The sequence below is a fragment of the Saccostrea echinata genome, unplaced genomic scaffold (genome assembly GCF_033153115.1).
Source record: "Saccostrea echinata isolate AGI-Se365-2 ecotype Australia unplaced genomic scaffold, CSIRO_AGI_Sech_v1 ptg000034l, whole genome shotgun sequence".
Taxonomy (NCBI): Eukaryota; Metazoa; Mollusca; class Bivalvia; order Ostreida; family Ostreidae; genus Saccostrea; species Saccostrea echinata.
The window spans coordinates 3469271-3495524 of record NW_026889783.1 but is presented as its reverse complement, the minus strand read 5'-3'; the positions used below and the strand labels follow the sequence as shown (position 1 = coordinate 3495524).

The 26254-nt window shown below is 32.9% G+C and overlaps 1 protein-coding gene and 1 long non-coding RNA gene across 4 annotated transcripts in view; one reads left to right on the top strand and one right to left on the bottom strand.

Annotated features, from left to right (window-relative positions):
• Positions 1 to 8682: 8682 nt before the first annotated feature.
• On the top strand, positions 8683 to 9964 carry LOC133199389 (uncharacterized). Its single transcript, XR_009722794.1, has 2 exons — positions 8683 to 8799; positions 9632 to 9964. It is a non-coding gene; the product is annotated as an uncharacterized LOC133199389 (long non-coding RNA).
• Positions 9965 to 15624: 5660 nt separating this feature from the next.
• Positions 15625 to 26254, bottom strand: part of LOC133199561 (uncharacterized) — a 32392-nt gene continuing 21762 nt past the window's right edge. The window contains exons 2-8 of one of the 3 annotated variants that reach the window (XM_061335376.1): positions 24007 to 24051; positions 23563 to 23682; positions 23149 to 23331; positions 20934 to 21008; positions 19879 to 19893; positions 16280 to 16323; positions 15625 to 16174 (exon numbers count right to left, since the gene is read on the bottom strand). In XM_061335376.1, coding sequence (XP_061191360.1) covers positions 15644 to 16174; positions 16280 to 16323; positions 19879 to 19893; positions 20934 to 21008; positions 23149 to 23331; positions 23563 to 23682; positions 24007 to 24051 — 1013 coding nt within the window. In that variant the 3' untranslated portion in view covers positions 15625 to 15643. The remainder of the gene's footprint in view (positions 16175 to 16279; positions 16324 to 19878; positions 19894 to 20933; positions 21009 to 23148; positions 23332 to 23562; positions 23683 to 24006; positions 24052 to 26254) is intronic. The other 2 variants (XM_061335377.1, XM_061335378.1) reach the window with 2 other exon arrangements.

The following is a 26254-nucleotide window of genomic DNA, read 5'->3' as shown; positions in this document are numbered from 1 at the left end:
AAAGAAACAATATAAATACCTCTACTAAATAATAAACACTGTTACCATATTAATGATAATGAAAGCGTCAGACAAACCTACCTTCTTTGCTTATGTAAACACTTAATGTAAAGCGGCTCAAACATAAAAATCTAATCTATGAAAACATTATTTTCGAGAAAAAAAACTTGATCTATGAACCCGAGTAAATAAATTGATTGCCAAAGAAAGCAAGACTACTTGTTCACTCTACAAATATAGACTCAGTAAATTTGAGAATACAGAGATTCAATACCTAACAATGAAGACATTAGACATTTATCTATATAACAAATCTTCTTCACGCACCTGGATTTCAAGATTGGAAAATCCTATCATTCCTATTTGAAGTCTTATGACTATGTTAATTTTGGTTATAGAGTAATAATGACCCCCCCGCCCCCCCGCCCCCCCCGCAACCACATTTGACTTTTGAGATCGTCAATGCTAGGAGGAAGGTTTTGCAACAAAAGGTACGTTTTACCTCTACGGAATCTAAGCGTCTCGACTTTTAAAACAGTGCATAGAAATAAAACGATTATGTAATAATATAATGTAATTAATAAGATATGATAATATAATATAGTATGATAATGAAATATAATATAATAATATAATAAAATATAAAATAATACTTGCTGTTTTTGAGGTCAATACGATGATTTAACCATCTACAATATTCACCGAACCCAAAGGGCGAGGTGAATATTGTACTTCGAAGGTGGCTAAATCAACGTTTTGACTGAAAAACAGCAATACCTGTTTTATTGTATGATTTAAAAATTAAATGATACAAGCTCATTAAGCAGTTTATGCAGTCTTACTCGTTTACATTTGCTGAAGTCCTAGCCAAAGGCAATAAGAGAAGCAGGGTAAAAAAAACATTACCAGTCGCATTAATTTGATTTTTTAATATTCTATTTTAGTTGCTAAGAAAGAAAGAAATTAATGTCAGGCTCATTTATAGGATCAATTTTGAAAGTAAGGGGGAGGGGGCATTATCAGGGGAAAAATGACAGCTGAAAAAATATTTGACTAGCCCCGTCGAAAAGAGGAGAATTCTCATAACTTCAAATTTTATTTTGGGATTCGGGTGAGTTGGGGTTAGGGGTGGGTTATTAAGGTCCATTAGTGGGGGACCAGCCTTTAAATGAATATTTTTAGTCTAAATTAAAAGTAAAAATTTACGTTCAGAAAAAAATGTTTGGGGGAGGTACCCTGCATCCCCCACCCACAACCACCCCTACCCCAAATTATATATTCCCTAATGTTATGTTCACCTGAGTAGAAATCGGTAGCAAGTGAAATTAATTTCCAAAACAGTGTGTATCAATTTGAAATTTACCGATCTATTTTTAGACCATTGCAGAGAAATTCACCTGGAAGGTCACGTGCAGGTGAATATAACGTAGATTTTTTTCTACGATGTTGGATCTCAGCTAATCAGAGAGATAGGAATCATTCAATAATATGATATGATATGATATAATATAATATAATATAATATAATATAATATAATATAATATAATATAATATAATATAATTCCCATCTCTCTGATTGGCTGAGATTCAATAATGTTAGAAAAATACTATGTTATATTGACCTGCACGTGATCTTCCAGGTCAATAAAAGGAATTATTTATTCTGCATTGTACCAAAAATAGATAGGGAAATTCCAAATTGATGAAAATAGTTTTGGAAAGTTATTTCACTTGCACCAGACATCCACTCATATGAACATAACATTAAGGCACATAGATTCTTGGGTGAGGGGTCGGGGGGGGGGGGGTTGCAGGAGGCCTGCCTCTTTCCCCACCTTTAGAGAATGTTAAGTTTTAATTTAAATTTTAAGGATAAAAAATTTCAATGAAAGGCCCCTCCCCTCGAAAAGTTTATGGACCTTCACATCCCACCAAATAAAATTTTTGATTTGGGAGAATTCTTTTCCTTTTTTTTTTGGGGGGGGGGGGCTAGTCAAAGATTTGTTTACAGGTAAGTTGTCAATTTTTTTTCCTTTTAATGCCCCCTTTTTCAAAATCAATCCTATATATGTGCCTGACATTTATTTTTTCTACATTGCACCTAAACTAGAATTAAATATTCCAAAATAATACATCTGGTTTTATAAGCCCGTTTCTCTCATTATGTTCGGCTAGTACTTCAGTAGATGTGAACAAGTAAGATGGCACGGATTGCTTAATTTCGGTCAATACGATGATTTAGCCACCTTCGAATTACAATATTCACCTCGCCCTTCGGGCTCGGTGAATATTGTACTCCTCAGGTTTCTATATCATCGTATTGACCTCAAAAACAAGGAATGATTGTATAATATAATATAATAAATATAATATAATATAATATAATATAATATAATATAATATAATATAATATAAAAATATGCCCTTCAAAAACTTTTAAAAGTCTAATCCAATTTTCTTCAATTAAAAAAAATAATAAAAGAACAAACAAGAGGCCCATGGGCCACAGTGCTTACCTGAGTAACTTTGGCCTTACTGTTTTTCACCTGATTTCTCCCCCCCATAGTACTTATTGTGGCCCCGCCCTATCCCCAGGGGTCATGATTTGAAAAATTGGAATCTACACTATCCCAGGATGCTTCCAAGTAAGTTTCAGCTTATCTAGCCCAGTGCTTCTTGAGAAGAAGATTTTTAAAGATTTTTCCTATCTATTTCAATGTAAAACTTGGATTCCCTATTGTGGCCCCGCCCTACCCCCGGGGGTCATGATTTGAACAATTTAGAATCTACACTACCCCAGCATGCTTCCACATAAGTTTCAGCTTTTCTGGCCCAGTGGTTCTTGAGAAGAAGATTTTTAAAGATTTTTCCTATATATTTCAATGTAAAACTTGGATTCCCTATTGTTGCCCCGCCCTACCCCCGGGGGCCATGATTTGAACAATTTAGAATCTACACTACCCCAGCATGCTTCCACATAAGTTTCAGCTTTTCAGGCCCAGTGGTTCTTGAGAAGAAGATTTTTTAAGATTTTTCCTATCTATTTCAATGTAAAACTTGGATTCCCTATTGTTGCCCCGCCCTACCCCCGGGGGTCATGATTTGAACAATTTAGAATCTACACTACCCAAGCATGCTACCACATAAGTTTCAGCTTTTCAGGCCCAGTAGTTCTTGAGAAGAAGATTTTTAAAGATTTTTCCTATATATTTCAATGTAAAACTTGGATTCCCTATTGTTGCCCCGCCCTACCCCCGGGGGCCATGATTTGAACAATTTAGAATATACACTACCCCAGCATGCTTCCACATAAGTTTCAGCTTTTCAGGCCCAGTGGTTCTTGAGAAGAAGATTTTTTAAGATTTTTCCTATATATTTCAATGTAAAATTGGATTCCCTATTATGGCCCCGCCCTACCCCCGGGGGTCATGATTTGAATAATTTAGAATTTACACTACCCCAGCATGCTTCCACATAAGTTTCAGCTTTTCAGGCCCAGTGGTTCTTGAGAAGAAGATTTTTTAAGATTTTTCCTATCTATTTCAATGTAAAACTTGGATTCCCTATTGTTGCCCCGCCCTACCCCCGGGGGTCATGATTTGAACAATTTAGAATCTACACTACCCCAGCATGCTTCCAAGTAAGTTTCAGCTTTTCTGGCCCAGTGGTTCTTGAGAAGAAGATTTTTTAATGACACCACCCAATTTTTGCATTTTCTTGATTATCTCCCCTTTGAAGGGAACTTGGCCCTTCATTTTAACAATTTAAACTCCCCTTCACCCAAGGTTGCTTTGTACCAAGTTTGGTTAAAATTGGCCCAGTGGTTCTTGAGAAGAAGTCAAAAATGTGAAAAGTTTACAGACGGACGGACAGACGGACGGACGGACAGACGGACGGACGACGGACAACGGGTGATCAGAAAAGCTCACTTGAGCTTTCAGCTCAGGTGAGCTAAAAACGATGTTTCATACGAAAATGTTAAACTTTGCTACTTTTGGTCAGGTAGATTAAATATAAGTAATGTGTACATATATTTTTCACTTTACCATACTTTAATTCTAAAAAAAGAAAAGAGATCTAGGAACTCAATATTTCTAACCCTCCTTTCCTCTGAAAAAATATGCTATGCGCCTTCATCCTTATCAAAAGGTAGTTGTAACTTTGAATTCACACAATGAAGTGATTCCTTTTGAAGTCTCTACTTTTCAATACTCGTACTGAAAATGGTAGCATGATGAATCTGGTCATTGATTCTTTATTCTCTATTTCCAATACATTGCATACATATTTTTTCAACATTCAATAACAATTAACAGTAGTGAAGGAGAAACATCAGGAGTACTGTACAACAATAATATAATTGAGAAGTGGCGATAATCAAATGTGGATACTTTAAAATGTCTAATGTCCCTATGTACTAAATTTCAGAATAAATTTAAAAATTCCCAACATTGATTTTCACCAACAGCAAAAACTTTAGATTCAAATGGAATAAAGTTTGAAGCGAGGCCTACTTTTTCAGAAATTAATTTTATGTCTAACCATTATATGAAGAACATCTGACACAATGAATAGGAAAAGCATAATTTATTATCACTACATACAATTAAAAATATGTGGTATATATAAAAATAATACATGTATTTAGTGCCAAACATAACAAATTCATATTATAAACATAAGGAGGCGATGCTTTCAGCTTTTAGAGTCAGAATATGGCATTGTTATGTATGTTTGTGAAAAAGTGCCTCCATCAGTAAGAATTATCTTTCTTATATTTTTGCTTTTTGTAAGGAAAGAATAAACAAAATACTAATATTGTACATGTTAAATTATGCAGGTTTTTAAATACGCAAGAAAAGATGCAAATATTTTAATTTGTACAGGTAAATATATAAAACTATAAAAATGGACGCAAAGGGGAATACAATTGAATGTTTATGAAAAATTTTTGTTATGTCAATAGATGTAATAGTATTTAGAAGAAATATTGAAACAGAGGAAACCTGTGGCTAAATATAAGCTTCACCTGATGAAAAATTGAATAATTCTTTTTAAAAGTTATCTCTCTTATTAGAAGGACATCAGACCTTAAAAACTCCAAATAACTTGAAAAATTTGAAATCACAACATTTTACCAAAACCATTGGCACCAAAACATTCGACTTTTCAAAACTTAATACATCCATTCCATACGATAAATAACAAACCAGAATTTTCATCAACATCTGCTTCTTCAATAAAAATGGAACACATAAACTTGTCATTTGTCATTTACAAACTTATTGTGTTTAAAAGCATTCTGATTCTAACACAGATACATGTACTCCGCGGTTGATATCAAAAAGGTGCTTGAGTCTCTCTTTGACAATATCTATGTGGGTTTTTTTTGGGTACCAGGTCTTTCAACAATCTGTTGGTATTCGCATGGATACTCATTGTGCCGCGTTATAAGCAGACCTGTTTTTTGTATTTACAAAACAGAATTTATTCAAACCTTCTACATGAAAAGAAATCTCTTGCTGCGATCTTCAATTCGACATTTCGATGTGTCTGTCACGACAGCCGTCGTGTTCTGTTCAGTCAGACACAAGATTTTTTTTCTATTTACAATTTTTTTATATATAAATAAAATCAGTATTAACAATATTTACACCATATTTATACAGTTATAATTTACAATATGTATATCTTAAAGGTCTCTAGATCTTTCAATCCACGTCATCCTGGTGTTCGCTCACAACCACGTCCAGACACGCCCCGTTTCACGACGGACTACCGCCAACTGGCTCCCAGTGGGTCTCCGGTCTGTTGAACGTCATAGCCAACACATACATGACTAGATATTATCAGGATTATATCAGGAACCTTAAAATTAAATAACATTTTTAATTCACAGGTTACGTATACCTTAAAAAAGACTACCTGGTAGTCACCATTGACTATCATTGCACAAATGGCACACCGTACAAACAGTAAATCTAACCAAACACTGTTATATATGTAGACAGCGTTAAGAATACACAATGTCTTAACACAAGTGGTTTTAACAACTAAACCCACGACACCGACTGTATAAGCGGCAAGACAAAATACATTGCGTGCGTACATAACTTAGTACATGCACAAAACCAGAACATTACACGCATGAGTAACTCTACTCAGCAAAACTTGTATACGTAAACAGTAACAAAAACATTACTTAACCCGTTTTCTTACAAAGTTCACAAATCTTAATGCAATATCAAAATACTAAATAATAAGAAAATTTAACTTACCCCTCATGGAGAAATAGTTACCGTTGTAAAAACTACCTATCTATACATCTTGGATTGTACGTCAAGCATGTAAAAAGTATGAAAACGTGGACCCCGGCTACCTGGTCAGCAATACAGCAATTTAAATACTCCAAATACAATAGGCCGTAACTGACCAATGCCTGCAATTTCTAAATTTGAGGTTCATTACAGGTAACAGAATAAAGAGGTCCCGTAAAGGAAAAATAAGTAAAAATCATAAACATAAATAAAACAATAATCGGGATTAAATTTTGATTGTGACGTATCTCCCAAACAAAAGAAAGTTCAATGAACTTTTGAAAAAAAACACAATCAATATGGCATAAAATCATCTATACAATATATACAACACAACTACATTCTGCTAAGACAATCAGCTCCTACGTTTTCTGATCCCTTGATTGAAATGATGCGAAACCTGTATGGTTGCAGTAATAATGCCCATCGCATCAGTCGTGCATTTGATACTTTGGCTTTGGTAAGATAAACCAGTGGTTGATGGTCTGTTTCTAGTAGGAATTCCTTTCCATACAAATATCTACGAAATTTTTGAACTGCCCAGATTATTGCATAGCATTCCTTTTCAATTGTTGAGTAATTTACCTGACATTTGGACAGTTTCTTGCTAGCGTATGCGACAGGTTTTTTTTCATACCATTCTCGTACTGGATCAAAACTGCCCCAACACCTCGATCTGACGCATCTGTCTGTAAAACAAAAGTTTCATTCAAATCAGGTAATTAAAGTACAGGTGATACCGTTAAAGCAGTCTTGAGAGTGATGAACGCATTCTCTTGGGGTGGTCCCCATGTCACTTTGTTTGGCTGGCCTTTTTTGGTAAGATCTGTCAAAGGTGAAGCAATAGCTGAAAAATTCGGAATGAATTTGCGATAGAATCCTACCAGACCTAAAAATGAGCGTATTTGCTTTTTTGTTGAAGGTTGGGAAAAGTTGTGAATAGCGGAAACTTTGTCGGGAAGAGGTCTAAGTTCTTCGTTTCCCGCAATATGTCCAATGCACTCAAGGCTTCGGTAACCAATGAAACACTTGCTTGGTTTTACAGTCAATCAATCAATCAATCATTTTCATTCCTACGTTGGTTCGATATATCCCACTGAACTCAAAATAAACGACACCACTGAGTCTGATGCATCTATTTCATATTTAGATACTTTACTAGAGAAGGACATTGATGGCAGACTTACATTCTAACTTTATGATATATGATAAACTTGATCAACTTTTCTATCATCAACTTCCCTTATGTATGTACAGTGTAGTAATATACCATCATCATCTGCATAAGGACTTTATATTTATGTTTGCCAGTTGATTTGATACGCAAGATCATGTTCTACTTACGAACAATTAATAAAAACGAGGCAGGTTATTGACAAATAAGTTGAAAATACAAGGTATCAACAATTGCTTTTAAATGTTATATTTAAAAAAAAATTATAGTCAATACAATGATCTTGTTTGCAAATACAATCTGTCGTTAGTTCAAATGTTGACTGGCGTCTTTCATACATATTCTTAGACAATTATTCGGATTTTCCCGTTCGCCCGATCATGACAAGGGGCACACGGCAGGTATGACCGGTCTTCAGGAGATGCTTACTTTCCATTGCGCCTGATCCCAACTCCATTTTCAGATGCCCGTGTTGGCTCTTTTCACAATATGTATTGATTAATGGACTTTTTGAACATGGTCAGTGTTCGCTATCTTCACATAAAAATCAAATTCTTTTAGAAATGTAGTTCTTAAACATTTTGAAACGGAATTTGTTTTTTAACTTTTCATTAATTTTGATAATACGTTCAAGTACAGTAAAACTTTATTTGTCTCTTTATCTATCATGATATAAACATTACAAAAACCTGCAAGTTGCATTCTCTTAAGAAGGATCTCATTCCATGCACAATAAATTAATTCCGAAATGGTGAGCGGATGTTGTTCTACACTTAGACAATAATATCAACAACTTGTGCTATATTTACAGTCGAGATGTCTTAGAAATCACCTCACTCAGATACATAAATAGTGAATTCAGTAATTTGTAACCAGATGAGACAAGAGAAACCACAAGAGAAACCACCATGAAGTATCTACAGATTTTCGTTATCTTGTTCATTGTTGGGTTGGGTCTGGCCCAAAAAGGTAAGATAAGTTTCATTCAAGACTTTAACTACACTGAAAACATATCAACTACATCAGCATCTAGGTCTTTCTGATGGATGATCATACTGGACAAAGTGATGCTCTTTTCCATAGATTGTATCAGTATCACATATTTAACTTAAAAGTATTAACATTTTTTAACCAATGGCAAAACACTATTTTTCACAAGCCTATAAACCATTTATATTCTGCAGAAGAAATGGAATATGAATTATCCCAGCCGCCATCTCTAGAAAGTTGTTCTGTCGACAGCGACTGTGAAGATGGTGAGAAATGTGTAGAGGATCAAAACTTAGGAGTGCTCGTGTGTGTGCCAGGTGCGTGGTCATGTAAATACTCTTCTTATATGATGTTCCCTTTCACCTTCAAATGCTCGCATTTTAAATCCGTCAATGACCGTCTTGATAGAAATTTTGATACATTGTTTTAAAAATTTTAATTAAGACATTAAACATTTTTAAATGAACAGTCAATAATGGCCTGATTATATTATATTTTCTCAATATTTTGGTGTTCCTAGAATATTGAAAATGCGTATAGTTCCTTCATTGCATTCTACCGCGCAGTGACAAGGATTTGCATGTGTTACTGAATGTAAATTATTTTATTTTAAACATTTAAGATTCATCAAGTCAATTTGGACACGTACAACTTTAAACAAACAAGTATAACACAATTTTTCAAAGTCTGCGGAAATTTAGCCATTGTTGCCATGCGCGCGGCGAAGTTGTTATTCCCAGGGGTTAATCGGTGTGATGTAGAACTTGTTTCCGAACACGTTCTACATCATATTTTGGTTGACGGTGAGGAGCGAAAAATCAAGAATAACGATGGATCTCTTTTCGAAATTATTAGAGATGTATACATATGTAATACTTTAAAATTTACCTCCCAAAAAATCATTCATATTCATATAAACATATCCATATGCACCTATTCGATGAGATGTATTAAAATATGCCCCGGAATTGTTAAAAAAGTAATATGTTTTTCGTACTAGTATATGTTTCCCCTCAACAATTTTTTATTTTCAATATTTAAGCAAAAATACATTGGAACATCAACATTCAAGAGAGAGAGAGAGAGAGAGAGTTTTTTATGTTTTTTTTTTATTGTTACGAATACTTATATGTAAAATACTCATTGTAGAAGACAATGAGAGAGAGCAACAGAACTGGTTTGGAAGAAAAGTACAGAGGATACGGTTTGTCAGACTCCAGAGGAGGAGGTATGGAAGAAGATTTCAGAGGATTAGGTATTGGAGAAGACTTCAAGGAAGAAGATTTGGAAAAGGATTTCAAAAGTATTAGAGAAATTTTAGGAGGAGAAGGTTTGAGAGAGACCTTCAGAGGAGATGGGCGCAGCACTGATGAAGCTGTATAAAGGACACGAGCCTTACTGAATTAATTTCACCGTGTTTTGTGTATAGGAATAAGATGTTAAACATGAAGATGCCTCATTAAATCTTATTTTTAGAAATTCCGTATAGTTTTGTTATTTTATCGATCGCAATTTCTTGAAAGCTCTTTGCATGCCAGAAAATTGCTTACAGAACGTCAAAGTGTTAAGCTGACCAAGCTGATTCTTTGGAATTACGGATGTTTTTCCCTAGAGCTTTCTACAGATAAAGAAAAACAAATACTTTGTAAAAATTAAATGAAACCATCCATATTAAACATATTATTTTAAGAAGATTTTAAGATTCTGATTGATAGCTTGGTCACTGCTTTCTACTATGTATGCTTGCATAAAACACAAATAAACACAAGGTACAAAATGAATTTTAAAAAACTATAAAAGGACATTCAAAACGTTAATGGAAACCTTAACATGGTAAATATGTGATCCGTTTAAACTTCCTTGCATAACCTAATTATCGATTTATCTTTCACGAGACTAGACTGTAAAAGAAATTTTTTTTTTGTCATATTAAGTTCAGCAAATCGTCTTTAGTTTCTTTATTACTTTGGGCCAATTGGCTCATCAGAACTATACATATTTTCATGCAAATAATACACACAGATCTACTAATGTATGACCAGGAAGTGGAACTCTAAAACAACACAAGTAAATTAAAGGTTATAAACATATGCATTTTGTATGTGCATGTTTGCAATGTGCTCTTAAAAAGAATGCAAAAATGCATACGATTATTGCATTATTAGCTTATATTTTACTAGAATTTAATGTAAAAGAAAAGAAAAATATAGTATGCTTTTTTCAAGCATTGGTTTTCAACTTTAAAAAAAATTATAAGGGCTGAAAATAAACCACTTAGGAACAAAGAAGTCTTATTGCAAGAAAATAAAGAAGTTAAAGGAAAAAAAATGTTGACAATTTGTACAATGGAACATACTCCTTATTACCTTCCATAGCAGAATGAGAGGTCTGGGTTTCTCTGCAGCAAATGGCACTTAACCAAAAGGTTTTTTTTAATGCACGGATTGGATGTGTGGCACATGATACGAGATAAATTATTCGTTACGTAACTATTCAATACCGATATAGAAGCTAGTGTGTATTTAACACTTCCTTATTTTGATAAAGAGACAAGATTGTACAAGTTTTCTTTACTAAAGATTTATATTTTATAACTGTTCAAACATATGCAACAGAAAGAATAATGCACATTTTATATGAAAATGTCACAGATTCAAGGGTTAATCCCTTATCTCTCTAAAAATTTAGTTATATATATATATATATATATATATATATATATATATATATATATATATATATATATATATATATTAAGGAATAACTGTCAGATTTGTTGGTTTCATGATGTGATCAATCGATTGGCTTGCGTGATAATTTGCATAAAATTATCACGCAAGCCAATCGATTGATCATCGTCATGAAACCAACAAATCTGACAGTTATTCCTCATATTTACATGCTCTTGATTCTGCAAAGTCACGTGCTACAAGACCCGCTTCTGTCTCTATTTATCCCGCCCCGCACGTGATTTTTTTGTTTCACCACGCCTTTCGATGAACCAGTAGATTTATGTAGAAATAAAGTATTTTTACTATTTGAAATTTTATCTCGGACAAAGACATTGGAAATGTAAATATATATATATATATATATATATATATATATATATATATATATATATATATATATATATATATATATATATATAGATAGATAGATAGATAGATAGATAGATAGATAGATAGATAGATAAAATTAAAAAAAAGAAAGGCAACACAGGTTAAAACGTTAGCGCTTTCATTATTATCTTCAGACGTTTTACAAATGTATTTGTAAATATTTGTAAAACGTCTGAAAACGTCTGAAGATAATAATGAAAGCGATAACGTTTTAACCTGTGTTGCCTTTCTTTTTTTTTTAATTTTATCTATATAAAAACCGGACACTGTGAATGTTTCAAGTTTGGATATATATATATATATATATATATATATATATATATATATATATATATATATATATATATATATATATATATATATATATATATATATATATATATATAACATTTTTGAAGAAGTTTTCCCATTATATCACAAATATGATATTTTTATCCATATGCCCTGAAAAACTGCTGAATCACGCCGGATATAGTTATATTACACCGGAAACAGTTATGTTGCCCTCCCGAACACCGTTATATTCCCTCGCGTGTAATCATTCTGCATATTAATTAAATCGGGTTCGAAATTCACAGAGGCAGTTGCTAAGCAAACGTAAACAGTTCCGCGAAAATGAAAATGTCTGGAAAACGTCTACGTTTTTTTATGTTCATTTAAATTCAGAGGAACCAGATAGTTTGATTGAGGAGAAAAATTCCGTAAATACAACAAAAATTATAAGCACAAGTGTCAGCGTGCTGAAAACATTCTGCAATGAAACAAGAGGGAATATTTCGGAATTGTTTATAGAGGAAGAGAAATCAGCCTTCATAACTTTCAGCCGTTCCCCGTTATCATTTTAACAACAATAGTGTTAATGTTCCTTAGCATTATTATCGAAACTATTGGTACCCACCAATCAACTATTTAAAAAACAATTTGCATGTTTTTTTCCAGATATTTACACAGGTCCATAGTCTTCAATACATATGTCCGATTTTGTTTTTTTTAAAAATGTTATATACCATATATTACATGACTTCTCGGGTAACAATACCAGAATATTTGCCCCTCGGTAACAGGAAAGCCCTGGAGTGTTATGTCGCCCTCTGCCTTCGGCATCGGGCGACATAACACTCCAGGGCTTTCCTGTCACCTCGGGGGCAAATATTCTGGTATGTTGCCCTCGAAGCCATGTAATATATGTATAATATATATATATATATATATATATATATATATATATATATATATATATATATATATATATATATATATATATATATATATATATATATATATATATTCATCGTCATCATTGATACAATGGACTTATAAGCATTTGTCTTATTACACTGTAGTTGGATTTTGATATTTCGGACGAATTATTATTTTTTGTGGTTATCAAGTTCACTACGAAGTGTTATTATGTTTATCCAATATACAGAAAGATTTTGCACTCCCTTCAAGTCACTCTCAATAGTAGCTTCCAATGACTCATTTTCCTTTTCACAATGCGTATTTGCTAATATTGGTAGACATGCTATGCCAATATATAATCAATATTCTTAAGTAATACCCAAATGTTATCAAGATGTTTGAAATACAAGCACCTTGTAGTACTTCTTGAAATAAGTTCAATTTTTTTTTAAATTTTACATTCTTGAAGTGCATATTTAAAAATTGCATGCATTAGATATAAAAATATGTTCATGTTCAGGACAATATAAATGACTGGAAAATCATATACATTTCCTATGTTGTTTGAATGACATGAAAATAAAGGGAAACAATTAAACCTGTCCGAGTACAGGCCAAACCACGTGTGAACATGTATAAATCTTTGATCATCAATCGTATACCTACGCTCTCAGAACGTTTAGATGACAATTTCATTGGTAATTCTTAGACAATTAAGTCAAGTTATATCTCTGCCATTACAGCTACTTAAATTCAATTCTGCTTGCAACAGGAATATCTCTCTATGAATTATAAATGAAATCTTTTTTTAACCTGAAAGATATATGATAATTGATTTCCTTAATTTTAAACAAGAAATAAAACGCAGCATGTGGATAATCATATACAACTGGGGAAATGCTAGGCTTATCTAAACATATACTTCTGCAGAACGTGTCCCAATCAGTTTAACCTATCGCTTTGTTGTGTGTATATATAAACGTAAGTAGTAGCTGGAAATCCAATACCTAGTTTGCAAAATACCTCACACTTTTTTGTATTATATCACAAATTAATGGTCGTGATATAGCGTTTTCATTCAGTTTGCTGTTTTCAATGTAAAAATACTCGTATATTAAAAATAAGTTGTTTTTTTTTAACTTTCACTTGTTTGAAACCTACTATTTATTGCAACAAAAGCTGTAAATCATTTCTTAATATTTATAAACATTTCAGAACACAAATATCATGTTGTGCGAGGGTAGTTCAAAAAGATGATGGACATTGGCGTTTTTGTTATTTTGTACGGTCTTAGATATACATATTGTATACCAAACTATTTGTTATAAAATCCAAGTCACAATAGTTTATCTTTGATTATTTTATCTTCAATTTTATTTACAAATATAAATTGTAGATATCTTTATATATTAAAACATAAATAAGTTTTTTTTGTAAAGAGATAAGAAAACTAAAATTAATAAACAGTCCAATTGTTATTTTTATATACACATATGTGTATTTATATATGTGAATAAGCAAAGAACATAATTATCTATCATATTACAAAAAAGTTCTTACGTTTTCTTATAAACACATTATATATCAGTTGCTAATTTTACTTTCATCTTTAAAGAGGACTTTTATTTGTAATGAACATATATGCATAAAACACAACCAAGTCAATTATTTATACCAGGGCAATTGACCATCGACAATAATTTTCATATTGTCGAAAGTCAAGCAGATCAGTCATAAATATTCCCTTATCCCTCTGTTTCCTTAGGTAAATATATTTGTTCAAGTAAAGCCTGACTTGGTGACAAATATAAATAAAAATTATAAGCATGCTCAATAAAAAATGTCAGTATCTTGTTTGAATCCATACTTATTAGCCCAAAATTGAGAACATTTTAAGGAAAAAAAGCTTCATAAATTAGAATTTGAATACCTGTTATTTTAAAATATGAACAGCATTTAGTTTCATAATAACTTATGGAAGAAAATGAAAAATGAGTTTCTGAACGTTAAGTAATGAAAAGGAAACAAATCTAACAAAACTATATACAATGTATATGCTTCCGCAAATCTGCCAAAAAAAGCATTTTTACATTTTTTTAAAATCACTTCCATAAAATAATGAGCATTTTTACAAATATTTCAACATAAAAATGATAATGGAAGAGCCAGACAAAAACATTACCCTCCTCTATCTACGTTAGCATATAATGTATTTATTACAGCGTAAATAGTTACATGCTCATCTATGAACACATTCTTTTCAAATAGGACAGGAGCTCTTCAACCCTCAATAAATAAATTGATCACAAAAGAAAAACAGGTCACTTCTGCCTATAGATAAAGCGAACACCTTTTGCAATATAGGATAAAGTGAATCCGAAATACATTACAGAGATTCATAATCCACAAAAGAATCCATATATATTTCAATTTTTTTCTCCGCGCTGATTCAGGCATCTGAATTTCAGACAAAAGTGATCCTATTTGTTGATATTGTAAACACTAATATTTAATGTTTTTATAACACCCTCGTGTCTGGTTGAGTTTATAGTAATTATAAAACAGTACACATGTATCCTTATTGAACTTGTTATAAAATCTAATTTATGAAACACTATTTCAGCTTTAAAAATCTAACACATACGGAAATTCCTACATGTTTCTCGGTAGAGAAAATGTTAGTCTTTTTCTGTATATTTCTTAAATTTCTTTAAAATGATTCCCCTGTATGTGCATTTGTTTAGCAAAAGTATCTATGATTTACCTATGGCCATTAACAGAAGATATGCGTCCATTTCAAAGTCTGCTGACGCCAAAACTGTGCGTTGTGTCTGTTAATTCAATTCTAAGATTATTATTAGTTTACGTGAGGGCGCCATCCTTCATTTATGATTTTATTCACTTTGATAAATTGCAAATCACTAAGTTTGAACGCATTTTTCAACTCTGTCTCACTGAGAGAACTGAAGAAGCTTCCATCCAAACCTTCTTTTTCACACATAGTGGCCAACGATGGTAACTTGGTCATTTTAAACAAGCTTACGACTTCCTCGGTTGTCATGTCACTGAATTTCTTCGTTGGATTCTCCTCGCGAGATATTGGTTGTATTTTGCCAACTGGTTTTGTTACTCTTAGTGACGCCTGATAACGAGGTGTATCGCTCACAGGAGGAGGACGTGGCATGGACGCAAGCTTTGTCAGGTCTGGGTAGTCGTACGCAAGTGATTCCTCTTCATCACTGTCATCACTATCCCTCAGGCTGAGATCGTCAATGCTGGGTGGAACATTGAGGTCTTGAGAAGAAGGGGGACTTTTTACTTCAACGGAATGTGAGCGCTTCAATTTCTTCAACTCATTATGGACCTTTTTCAAGCCAACTCTAAAGGTCTTTGAAAACATAAAACAATTTTAGACAAGTAACTAAAAAAGTTTATTTTCATGAAGATCATTCAAATGTGGTAAAAGAGGACAAGGAAGTAATTTCAAATATACCTTTGGAAACTTTGAAAAGTCTAGTCCAGTTTTCTTGGAATATTCTTTAAAAAGAAAAGGTATACAATAAAAAAAATCATTTATATGACTTCACTTTTGTAAAACCTTTGCGTACTTCTTCTGGTCAAATAAATAGAAAAAAAATATGCACAGCGTTGTCCATAATGACCATTTATGTCCTCTTTTATTCTTAAAGTAAAAGTGACAGAGTACAGAAAATTATTGTTTTTACCACCCCTAGCCATTTTCCTCTAAAAGAGTAAAAAAAAAATAGATAAATCAAAAAATAAAAATAAAATAAAAAATAATTCCCCGGTAATGATATCTTGTATTATTGCCCCATATAAAGGTTATCCGGTAAAATCGTGGACAACGCGTCAACACGTTTTTATTGAGAAATAATACGCACACTAAGCTGAATTTCAGCAAATGTTTATTCAACCTATTTAAGTATTTTTTTAAATAAAATATATAGACAAAAAATAAGGATTTTATTGTACTTGAATGTGCAAATGGTATGGTCCTACGGCGCACGACCAAAAAATCAGGGTTTTATTAGAGATAATGCAAGTATTATTTCGAAATAATAGTATTAAATAGATAAGAATGTGTTATAAAATTAACATGATTTTAAGAATTTATACAGAAACTTCTACGCGAGAAGAAGAAAACACTTGCTGTGGCCTTCAACTCCACATTCAGATTATTTATTATTTAACAATAGTTACTTCCATTCATATGTCGACTTGATATATTCCAGTGAACTCCAAAAGAAAGATAGCACAGTCTGTCACATCTCTTTCATATTTGGATGTTCTACTGACTATAGACGATAAGGGCCATCTGACAACTAAACAGTATGACAATCGAGATGACTTCAGCTTTTCCATTGCCAACCTTCCTTATTTATGTATTCCACTATCACCTGCGGTGATTACGTCTCCCAATATATTCGATACCTAAGACCATGTTCTGAGTACGATCAATTTTTAAACTGAGGCAGACTATTGACACATAAGTTGATGTTACAGGGATTTCGGCTAACTCGTTTAAATTCAGCGTTTCGCAAATTATATGGTCGTTATAATGACCTTCTTAGCAAATGTAACCTATCACTGGGTCGTATTTTGGCTGACCGTGTTTCATATCAGTTATTAGGCCTTTGTTTTTATACTACATTTGACTACGGAGTATTCCTGATTAACACATAAGGCTCAGACGGATGTGATCGATCGATTTATTCTTTCTAGGCACCGTATTCCACATCCGGATTTCCGGGGGTCCATGTTTTATGACTTGTTCACAGATTTGTATTGTTTGTAGATTTTTTTTTTAGATCAATCAATGTTCGTTATCTTCACCTTTTTCACTATCTATTACATTGTCACTTGGAATATTTCAAGGTATTTACTTAATTTTGGGCAGTTTCTTAAGCATTTGAAATGGGAAAATGGCTAACACACTATATGCAAAATGGCGACACTTGATGACGTCACGGCGCACAGGAAAGCAGTTCAGTTTTATGTAAACTTTGTAATGACGTCTTTGCAGACTTAGGTAGATCTTTAGTATACATGTAGAATTGGCGTTTTCTTACCGTGAAAGCTTTTTCATTAAATTTTCTAGCATTATAGAACGAATTAGAGGTACTGTGAACAATGACCTCACAAAATGAGTTCCCCGGTCCCATTTGGGTACGAAAATAGTGAGAAATATGTGTTCGATGAAAACGAAAAAAAAGGAGGTGCGCAATACTCGTAGCACTATGTAATAAAGTTTCCGGGAAAGTCTCATTAATTACATTTCATTTAGTGGTATAGGAGGAGTTCTGGACAAGAGATGGGTACCCCCAATATTATAGAAAGAATGGCAGTATCAATGTTTTGACATAGGAAACCCCAAATACCCCAAATATGTGTCTCATCAAAATGTAAAATAGGAGGTGCACAAAGGCAATATGTATTACAGATTCTGTAAAAGTCACTTATTCGGTGATGCAATTGGTTAATATCCTGGTACCTTTAACATAAATGCACAAATTGTAACATTGCAATGTGTTTAACTCTTAGCTGTTAGTACACACAAGAATGACACTTAAGTTAAAATAACAAAGAAAAACTGGATACTGTAGATTTTCTAAATACACACGGGGAATTATTAAAGCGTAATTTCGCGAGAAGCACCACTGGCGAAACAAAATGATTCGTTTACTAGTATATTCTTTTATTGCTGATATACATGAAAAACTCTTGATAAACAGCCACCTCGCTAATTCATATTGTAACGTTTCCGGGTTCTTTTATGGGATTCGGTTGTTCTATCTGAACAATTTAAGAATTAATCAATTTTCTCAATCACAAATTTAAATTAGAAATATGTACACTATCCCTCTCGTTCCTCGGGAGCGCACGCGCCTTCCAAGGACTGAAGCGCATTCGCTTCTTGCCTTCAGTCACACAAATGTATAAAGGTACTTTATATAAATATATATAACCAACCAAAGTCCTGAAAGCCTGATTCAGGCACGTAAGACTTTATTCAAGGATTCCCTTGCAGTACCTACCACGTTCAGCTCTTCTGTTCTAGACCGTCTTTACAAGCCAGTCGTCAGCAACAGACTGCTTCAAACAACCCGACTGTCTCCGTATATATACACACTTCAGGTCACGTGACCTGCTGAGAACCGAAGGGAACAAAGAAACAGGAAGTCATCACAATGTAACTACCGAGAAACGAAGGGATAATTGATCTTGATTTCAGTTTTGCTTCAATATTCTCGCGATTTGACATCAATCGGGTGCTTCGTCATCTTAAGTACTCGCATCAAATAAGGAATCTACAGTATATTCTTAACTGATATGGCTATGAATTTTCACTACGCTTCCACCTGTCATTAATCTTCAGTTGACTATTGATGCTGATATAGAGAACGAAGGAATTTATGTACAGTAGACACCAAGTTCAGGTATAGAACAAGAGTTTTGAAACTGCTACCAATTTAATGATAGAAAATCGAAACGTCTTTGTTGATCTGAGGCATTGAACGACACAAGACCGTCATCAGGTGACTACAAGACATTTAACGAATTCCTGGGGGGGGGGGGGGACAATTATACAGTACCTTATGTCTGAAGACAGCGATTCAATGTCCTCATGGTTTTGGACTATTGCTTAAAAAGCTTGGAAGAGAAATATTTCTACGTTTTCAATGTTGTGAGTATCTTTGTTTCTTTTCAATAATAGCTCATCAATTCAGTTGAAGATATATATTCCACAAGTAACAACTTAGAAGAGCGTTCACACTCTATCCCAACAATTAACTTAGCACATACACTAACTTACAAATGTTTATGACGAATCCATATAGGATTAAGTAACTTTTTAGTGTAGCTACATATCTGGAAACATCGTGACATTTAAAAAAATGCATTACAGTCAGGAAAATATAAGCCTAAGCAGCAGATTCCCTATGTAATGTTAAGTTTTTCTTGGCAGTTGCAAAAGCAGTATGATAGAAACAGCATTATTTTTCTGCTTTTTTAATAAGCACCAAACAGTCACTTTCACTCTAAATGTGTTCTTGTTATTAATATACTTACTTTGGGCACCAGAGTCTAAAAGTCATTATAATATAATGTACAGTAATCTACTCTCTGACTAATACAATGAAAACTTTTAAATGAAAATCACATTGACCCTTCACAAAACATTGTTTCAGCTAGTAATCTAATTAAAATCAGGCGCGAATATATAAGAAGTCTGATTTCTTCAGCTAGAATCCTTCAAGTATTTTAATCATGAATCAACTGTTAAGAAGCAAATCATCAAATATTTAGTGACTCAAACTACATGGTAAACATTTATCATTAACTTTGTCTTTCAGTATAATTCATATATTGAGATGAAAAAAAAAGTTTTGAAGGAGGTCATTATGATCATCCAGTATAGAATTCTAACCGCAGTGTAACACTCTTAATTCTTTATGATCAAATGTTTTTAAAATATTTCATATTGGTTAAAACATCTTTGCATTTCTGAAATTTGTTTCTTTACAAACATGCAATGATGCGTTTACATTACATTACAATCATTTTTGAAAATGGAGTAATGATTCAAGCTGCAGGTCTGTGTAAAAAATCAGTGCTGAAATTATGCAGCAAGAACTAAGCTTTTTGAGTCTCCTACATAGCGTTTATCTTTAAGCAACAAAAGTGTTCTTTGCTAATTTTCTTATTTATCTTAATAATCAATCATTCATTTTTTCATTTTAGGTAAGAATTGTATGTAACATACTACGTATTGCCAGCAGATTTTGAGCATGCTAAGATCAGACCATAAGCAATGTTTGACCTTCAAATGTCTACTTACGTTTAATTTCTGGAGATACAGGATTACGATTATTAATTATATCAATTTACGATGAAATTATTGATTCGTTTGGATTATGTATAAAGTTTTCTTTTCAAACATATTGGCAAAAGTCTACAATTACTAGTAATCATCTACCATCATTATTACACACAGACAAATATGTAGTCAATAGAATATATTTTCCGTATAAAATAATTTGTGACATACACACGTATTATTGTACTATATTTATTGATAAATCTTACATTGCATCTTATATACAAAACACGGAATGAAAATTTACCTTCGACTTCCAGGATATCTGGAATCTCTTCATAAGCACTCTCTGGCTCATCATCTTCGGAATCGTCTTCTAAAACTGTAACATAACTCGTAACTAAAATAAGAGCCCACCATTTTTTATCCTAGATTTTTACAAAAACAATAATAGTGATAGGATACTTTCTTACATCTCAGAATATGAATTTTTTTATTCAGCATTTTACTAAACCATAAATATTCTCAACTGTTATTAAAATTTTTGCATTCCATAATTCTAAAAACATGCGAGTTTAAAGATATGTGTGTTTAAAAAAATTAAAAGAGGAATTGAATTATTTTCATTTAACTATTTTTGTATTCATTATATATATATATATATAAAATAAGTAAAATAAAGTGCATTCAATAACAAACATTAGACGTTCAAAGAAAAAAAATGCAACAAAGTTAATTAAGAACAGAGTCGTGAAATGTTCATACATGGATATATATACAATGAATTCTTTATAAATGTTTATTTATGCTTCATGCCCCTTACATGCACATTGCAATATTGGTTTTTGTAAAACAAGAGGCACATGGACCACAACGCTCACCTGAGTCACTATTTTCTTCCTGAATAATGAATACGGACTGTACAAATAGATCAACGAAATCTGTTATTGTGGTCACCAAATCATATAATGTCCTGATTCAACAACTTGAATTTGCAATATTTTTTAAATGTCAACTTTCCAAATTGTGCCAGCGTTAATCTTATAAATGCCAATATTGTTTTTGTAAAACTCTCTCCCAAATTGTGGCGCAGTCTTTTCCCCAGGGGCCACAGTTAAAAAATATGCATCTATACGAGGATTTTTAACAATTTGACAACAAATGACCTGCTCCTCTTATGAAGCTTTCTGTAAATTTTCCCTATATAATATCAGATTAAATTTTTGACCCTTATTGTTCGAGAGGCCAAATTTAAACAAACTGCTTTTACACTGCATGGGAATTCTTGCATATTAAAATAACTAATGTGAAGCTGTTGTTTTTGTAAAATATTATATTTTTCCTCAAATGAATGTATGTATGAGAGAGAGAGGGAGAGAGAGAGATATTTGACACTCTATTGTTGTTGCCCCGCCTTAATCAAGGATTAAGAATTCATAAAGATAAAAAGGTATAAAGATAAATTAATGTTGTTGTTTAGAAAAAGCTCTTATTAGATTTTTACTTTATTTTCCCTTATAAAGATTTGACCCCATATTGCAACCCATAATTGATGTTGAAAACTTAAATCCCACTACATGAAGATGTTTGCATAAAGTACTACTAGTTGTAACTCTGCTGTTCTTGCAATATATTCAATTGTCAAACTTTAACCCCATACTGCTGCCACATCAAAGGGTTCATTATTTGAAAAAACCTAACTGTACACTCTGTGAAAATGTCTACATATTGATATGACTAATTGTGGCACTCTTCTGGAAAAGAAGACTCTTAATGATTTGTTTTCTACATTTACCCATGTCAATCATTGACTCACTATTGTGGTTCCACTCTAGCCCCTGGGGCCATGTTTTGAAGAAACCTGATTCTATACTACAAAAATGCTTATCTAGTACAATGACTAAAAATAATCTTTCTGTTCTGGAGGAATTTTTCCATATATATTTGTATACAAAAATTGACTTTCAACTATGTCCCCACCCTAGCTCCCAGGGGTCATGGTTTGAACTTTGAACGTACACGATATGCAAATGCTTGCATATCAGTATAACGCATTGTTGTCCTGCTGTTCCTTAAAAGATTTACAAAGATATTTCCAATAAAATCTTGAATAAATCTTTAACCCCAGATTGAGAACCAATTCTAGTCCCAGGGGCCAAGAATTAAAAAAAATATGAATCTACACTATATAAGGAAACATTCACAGGAGATTTGTCCTTTCCGGTCCAAAGGATCTTGATACATGTAAGATTACAAATGATGCCATCATCGGCATGGTTATTACGTGAATAACTTTATTTTCCTTTTATCCAGGATTGCTCTGAGTAACATGTTTGGTTGAAATTGGCCCAACGGTTCTGGAGAAGAAGTTGACATACGGAAGAGATCGGGAAGCTCAATTTAGCCTTTGGTTCATGTGAAATAAAAATAGCCACAGAAACGGTGAATGTGATATTCTAGACCTAGGTTAGTAATATAAAATCATTAAGTGATTTATTTATAACGGTGCAGCGCAGAAATACCTGGTAACGAAGATAGAGGAATCGGTGGCTGCTTTCTAGCGATAGGTTGGATTCTGGAAAAGGGTTTGGTAACGGGGGGTGGTGTTAACACACTCATCTCTTCATAATCACCCGCATCCTCATCATCGGAATCTTGTTCCCGGTCAGTTTTTTCTTTCCTTGATGAAACCTTCTTAGGCTTAACTGTATTGTCATGCAACAATTATGAAAGAACTTACAGGACATGCGACCTCAACTATCAAAACATTCAATGGAATTATTAGTCGAATATTCTAAAATGCATAAAAAAACAAAAACAAAAACAACAAAAAACAAAAGAACAAGTGTAGGTTTCATTCCATGCAAAAAAAAAAAAACAAAACAAACAAAAAAAAAAAAAAAAACACAAAAAAACAAAAACAGCATTGTTTCAACCTTTAATGGGTGGTGGTGGTTTCTTTTTATTTGGACCTGGAGAAGGATTAGATTTAGTATCTTCTTTGATTTTAGTAGCATGTCTGAATTCTGGCCCCCCGGCAGATGGTTTTTGAATATCTGTAAATGTGACAATGCATTTTATCAGCAAGAATTTCTTTTCTTCACCAGCAAGAATTTAAGTTAGTTGTGCATACAGTCAACGCTATCGGAGAATTAAAGTGAATGTACATGTATATCTGTAAATTAATTGTGAATAAGACTGTTTAGTCACTTTCCTTCCTTGGTACTTTCTTTTCTGTCTAAATCAGCTATTTAAGACCATAAACTGTAAAACTCCTTCACAACATTAAAGTTTTGCGATCTTTTCGCCTCGATATTTTTTAATGTTATCTGCATGCGAGACAATGGATCACAGTATAAAGTATCTAGAATATTGCCTACCATGTTGAGTCTTTGGAACAGTCGGTGGTTTTCTCCTATTGGTTTCTGCAGATAAAGAAAATAAATGTAATCGTAGAAATTCCATACAACTACCCATATCTATTGACTCCAACCCATTATTTTGCAAGATTTCAGATTCTGGTTTCTAGTTTTGTCCTCGCAATATGTAGTTTGTATCTCCATTAAACATTTGCATAGAACACAAATATAAACAAGTTACATAACATGGATAATAGGCTCAACAAATGAAAGGAAATTACTGGAGACCTTAACATGGTAAATCTCTGATTCGTTTAAACTTCCTTGCATAACATACATATTGATTTAGCTTTCACGAGATTGGACTGTAAAAGAACCTCTTATTTTGTGCAAAAAGGGCGTTCAGCAAACTGTCTCTAGTTTCTTTACTTCTACGAGCCAACTGACGAAGCAGAACAAACATATTTCATGTAAATAATAACACAACTGTAACAATTCCAACTATGACATACACGGAAATGGGTACTCTAAGAACACAAGTATATTTAAGGTCATATATATATATATATATATATATATATATATATATATATATATATATATATATATATATATATATATATATATATATATATATATATATATGCAGTGTGGCTTTTAAAAAGAATGTTGCAATGTATCTTGATAAATAGATTTTTCTCACCAAGTGAATTTCTTTTTAGTATGAAGTCATTGAACAGAAAAAAAATAATTTCTCTGGGGATTCTTTGAAGAAATTAAAGAATTTAGGAAAAGGAGGTTGACAATTTGGACAATGGAAAACATTTAACTCTACAGCAGAATGACATGCTTATTGGATAATTACCGCGGCAATAATTTTTTGCTAGGTTCATTTTTTTTTTTTGAATACATGAATTGCTTACTAGTAGATTGGATGTGGCATGTGATACGAGATAAAGGGAAACCTTATGTAAGCAGCCAATTCCAGCATTGAAGTGTCCATACATCTAAATACTTCCTGGTTTTGATGAGAGGAAGATAGTGTTCACTTATACTCGAGATTTATATTTTTTAAATTGACGAAAATAAATATGTAGCAGAGGAAAATGATGCAAGTTTTTATTTAAGCATGATTTTTTGATGTCGTCTGTCGTATAAAAATGTATGTAGTTCTTACTGTGTATTCTACTGCACCGTGACAAGGTTTCATGTGTGTTATAGGGGTTTGAATGTTGTAGATTTTCAATGGATTTCAAGATCGCTCCGTGATCGGAAGGTCGTCGGTTCGAATCACGGCCGCGACTGACCTAAGTCGATAAAAAAATAGGTTGCAACTGTTCCTTCGCCAAGTGCATGGCACTTAGAAGTGAAAGTTGCCCTTCTCTTGGATGAGACCTTAAAAACCGTAGGCGTTGGCACGATAAAGAACCCTCACTGCTCAATGGCCCTGAATGTCGAGTAAAGGTCTAAATTTGAAGTCCTTCACCGGTATACGAGGGTTGTTCGGAAAGTTCGTGGACTATGCCAATCTTCGTTATACTATCTTCAAGAAATTTAAAATGAGCAAATATCATATGTAAAAATACTTACTTTGTTTCAGTGTGAAGTTTCATTCCATGTTATTTAATAGAATTTATGTTATTTAATTTTAAAATCAACACGTATTGTAACCGCGGAGCAAACTCAACAACAGTGTAACGTCAAATACATACCGACATAAGGTTCTCAAAAATACTTCCCCTATGCATTTCACACAGTATTGCCCAATACCAGCGCATTCATTAAAAACGTTTCTTTATTACTTGAAATCTATTTTGCTAATAATTGTTCCAATAGCATTATTTTGTTTGTCAATGTTATATTTTTTTTCACTGCATAAGTCTGCTTTCACAAAATCAGCATCTGTAAAGCACCAAACTCTTAGCATGACGTTACTAACTTTTCAATGTTTTTGATAAGATTTTTACAGATAATCCGTTTTTTTCACAGATCACCATCGTCTAAGCAGAGTAGTCTATCATTCAAATATCGCTTGTACCATGTAACAAACATGCATGGCTCGCTTTTGACATATTTCCTACTTCCTCTGGCATTTTCAGAGTTTTTTTTCTGGAGTTTTCCAGAGTACAACACAAAATTGTATGGTTAACTCCTTCTACGACGTCATCTTTTTTGCCTTTTTCAATGAGGACTACCTATCCTCTGAAACTGATTTCTTTTCAATGAAGCAAAATATTAAGTCATACTTTGGAATCAGAAACGATGAAAC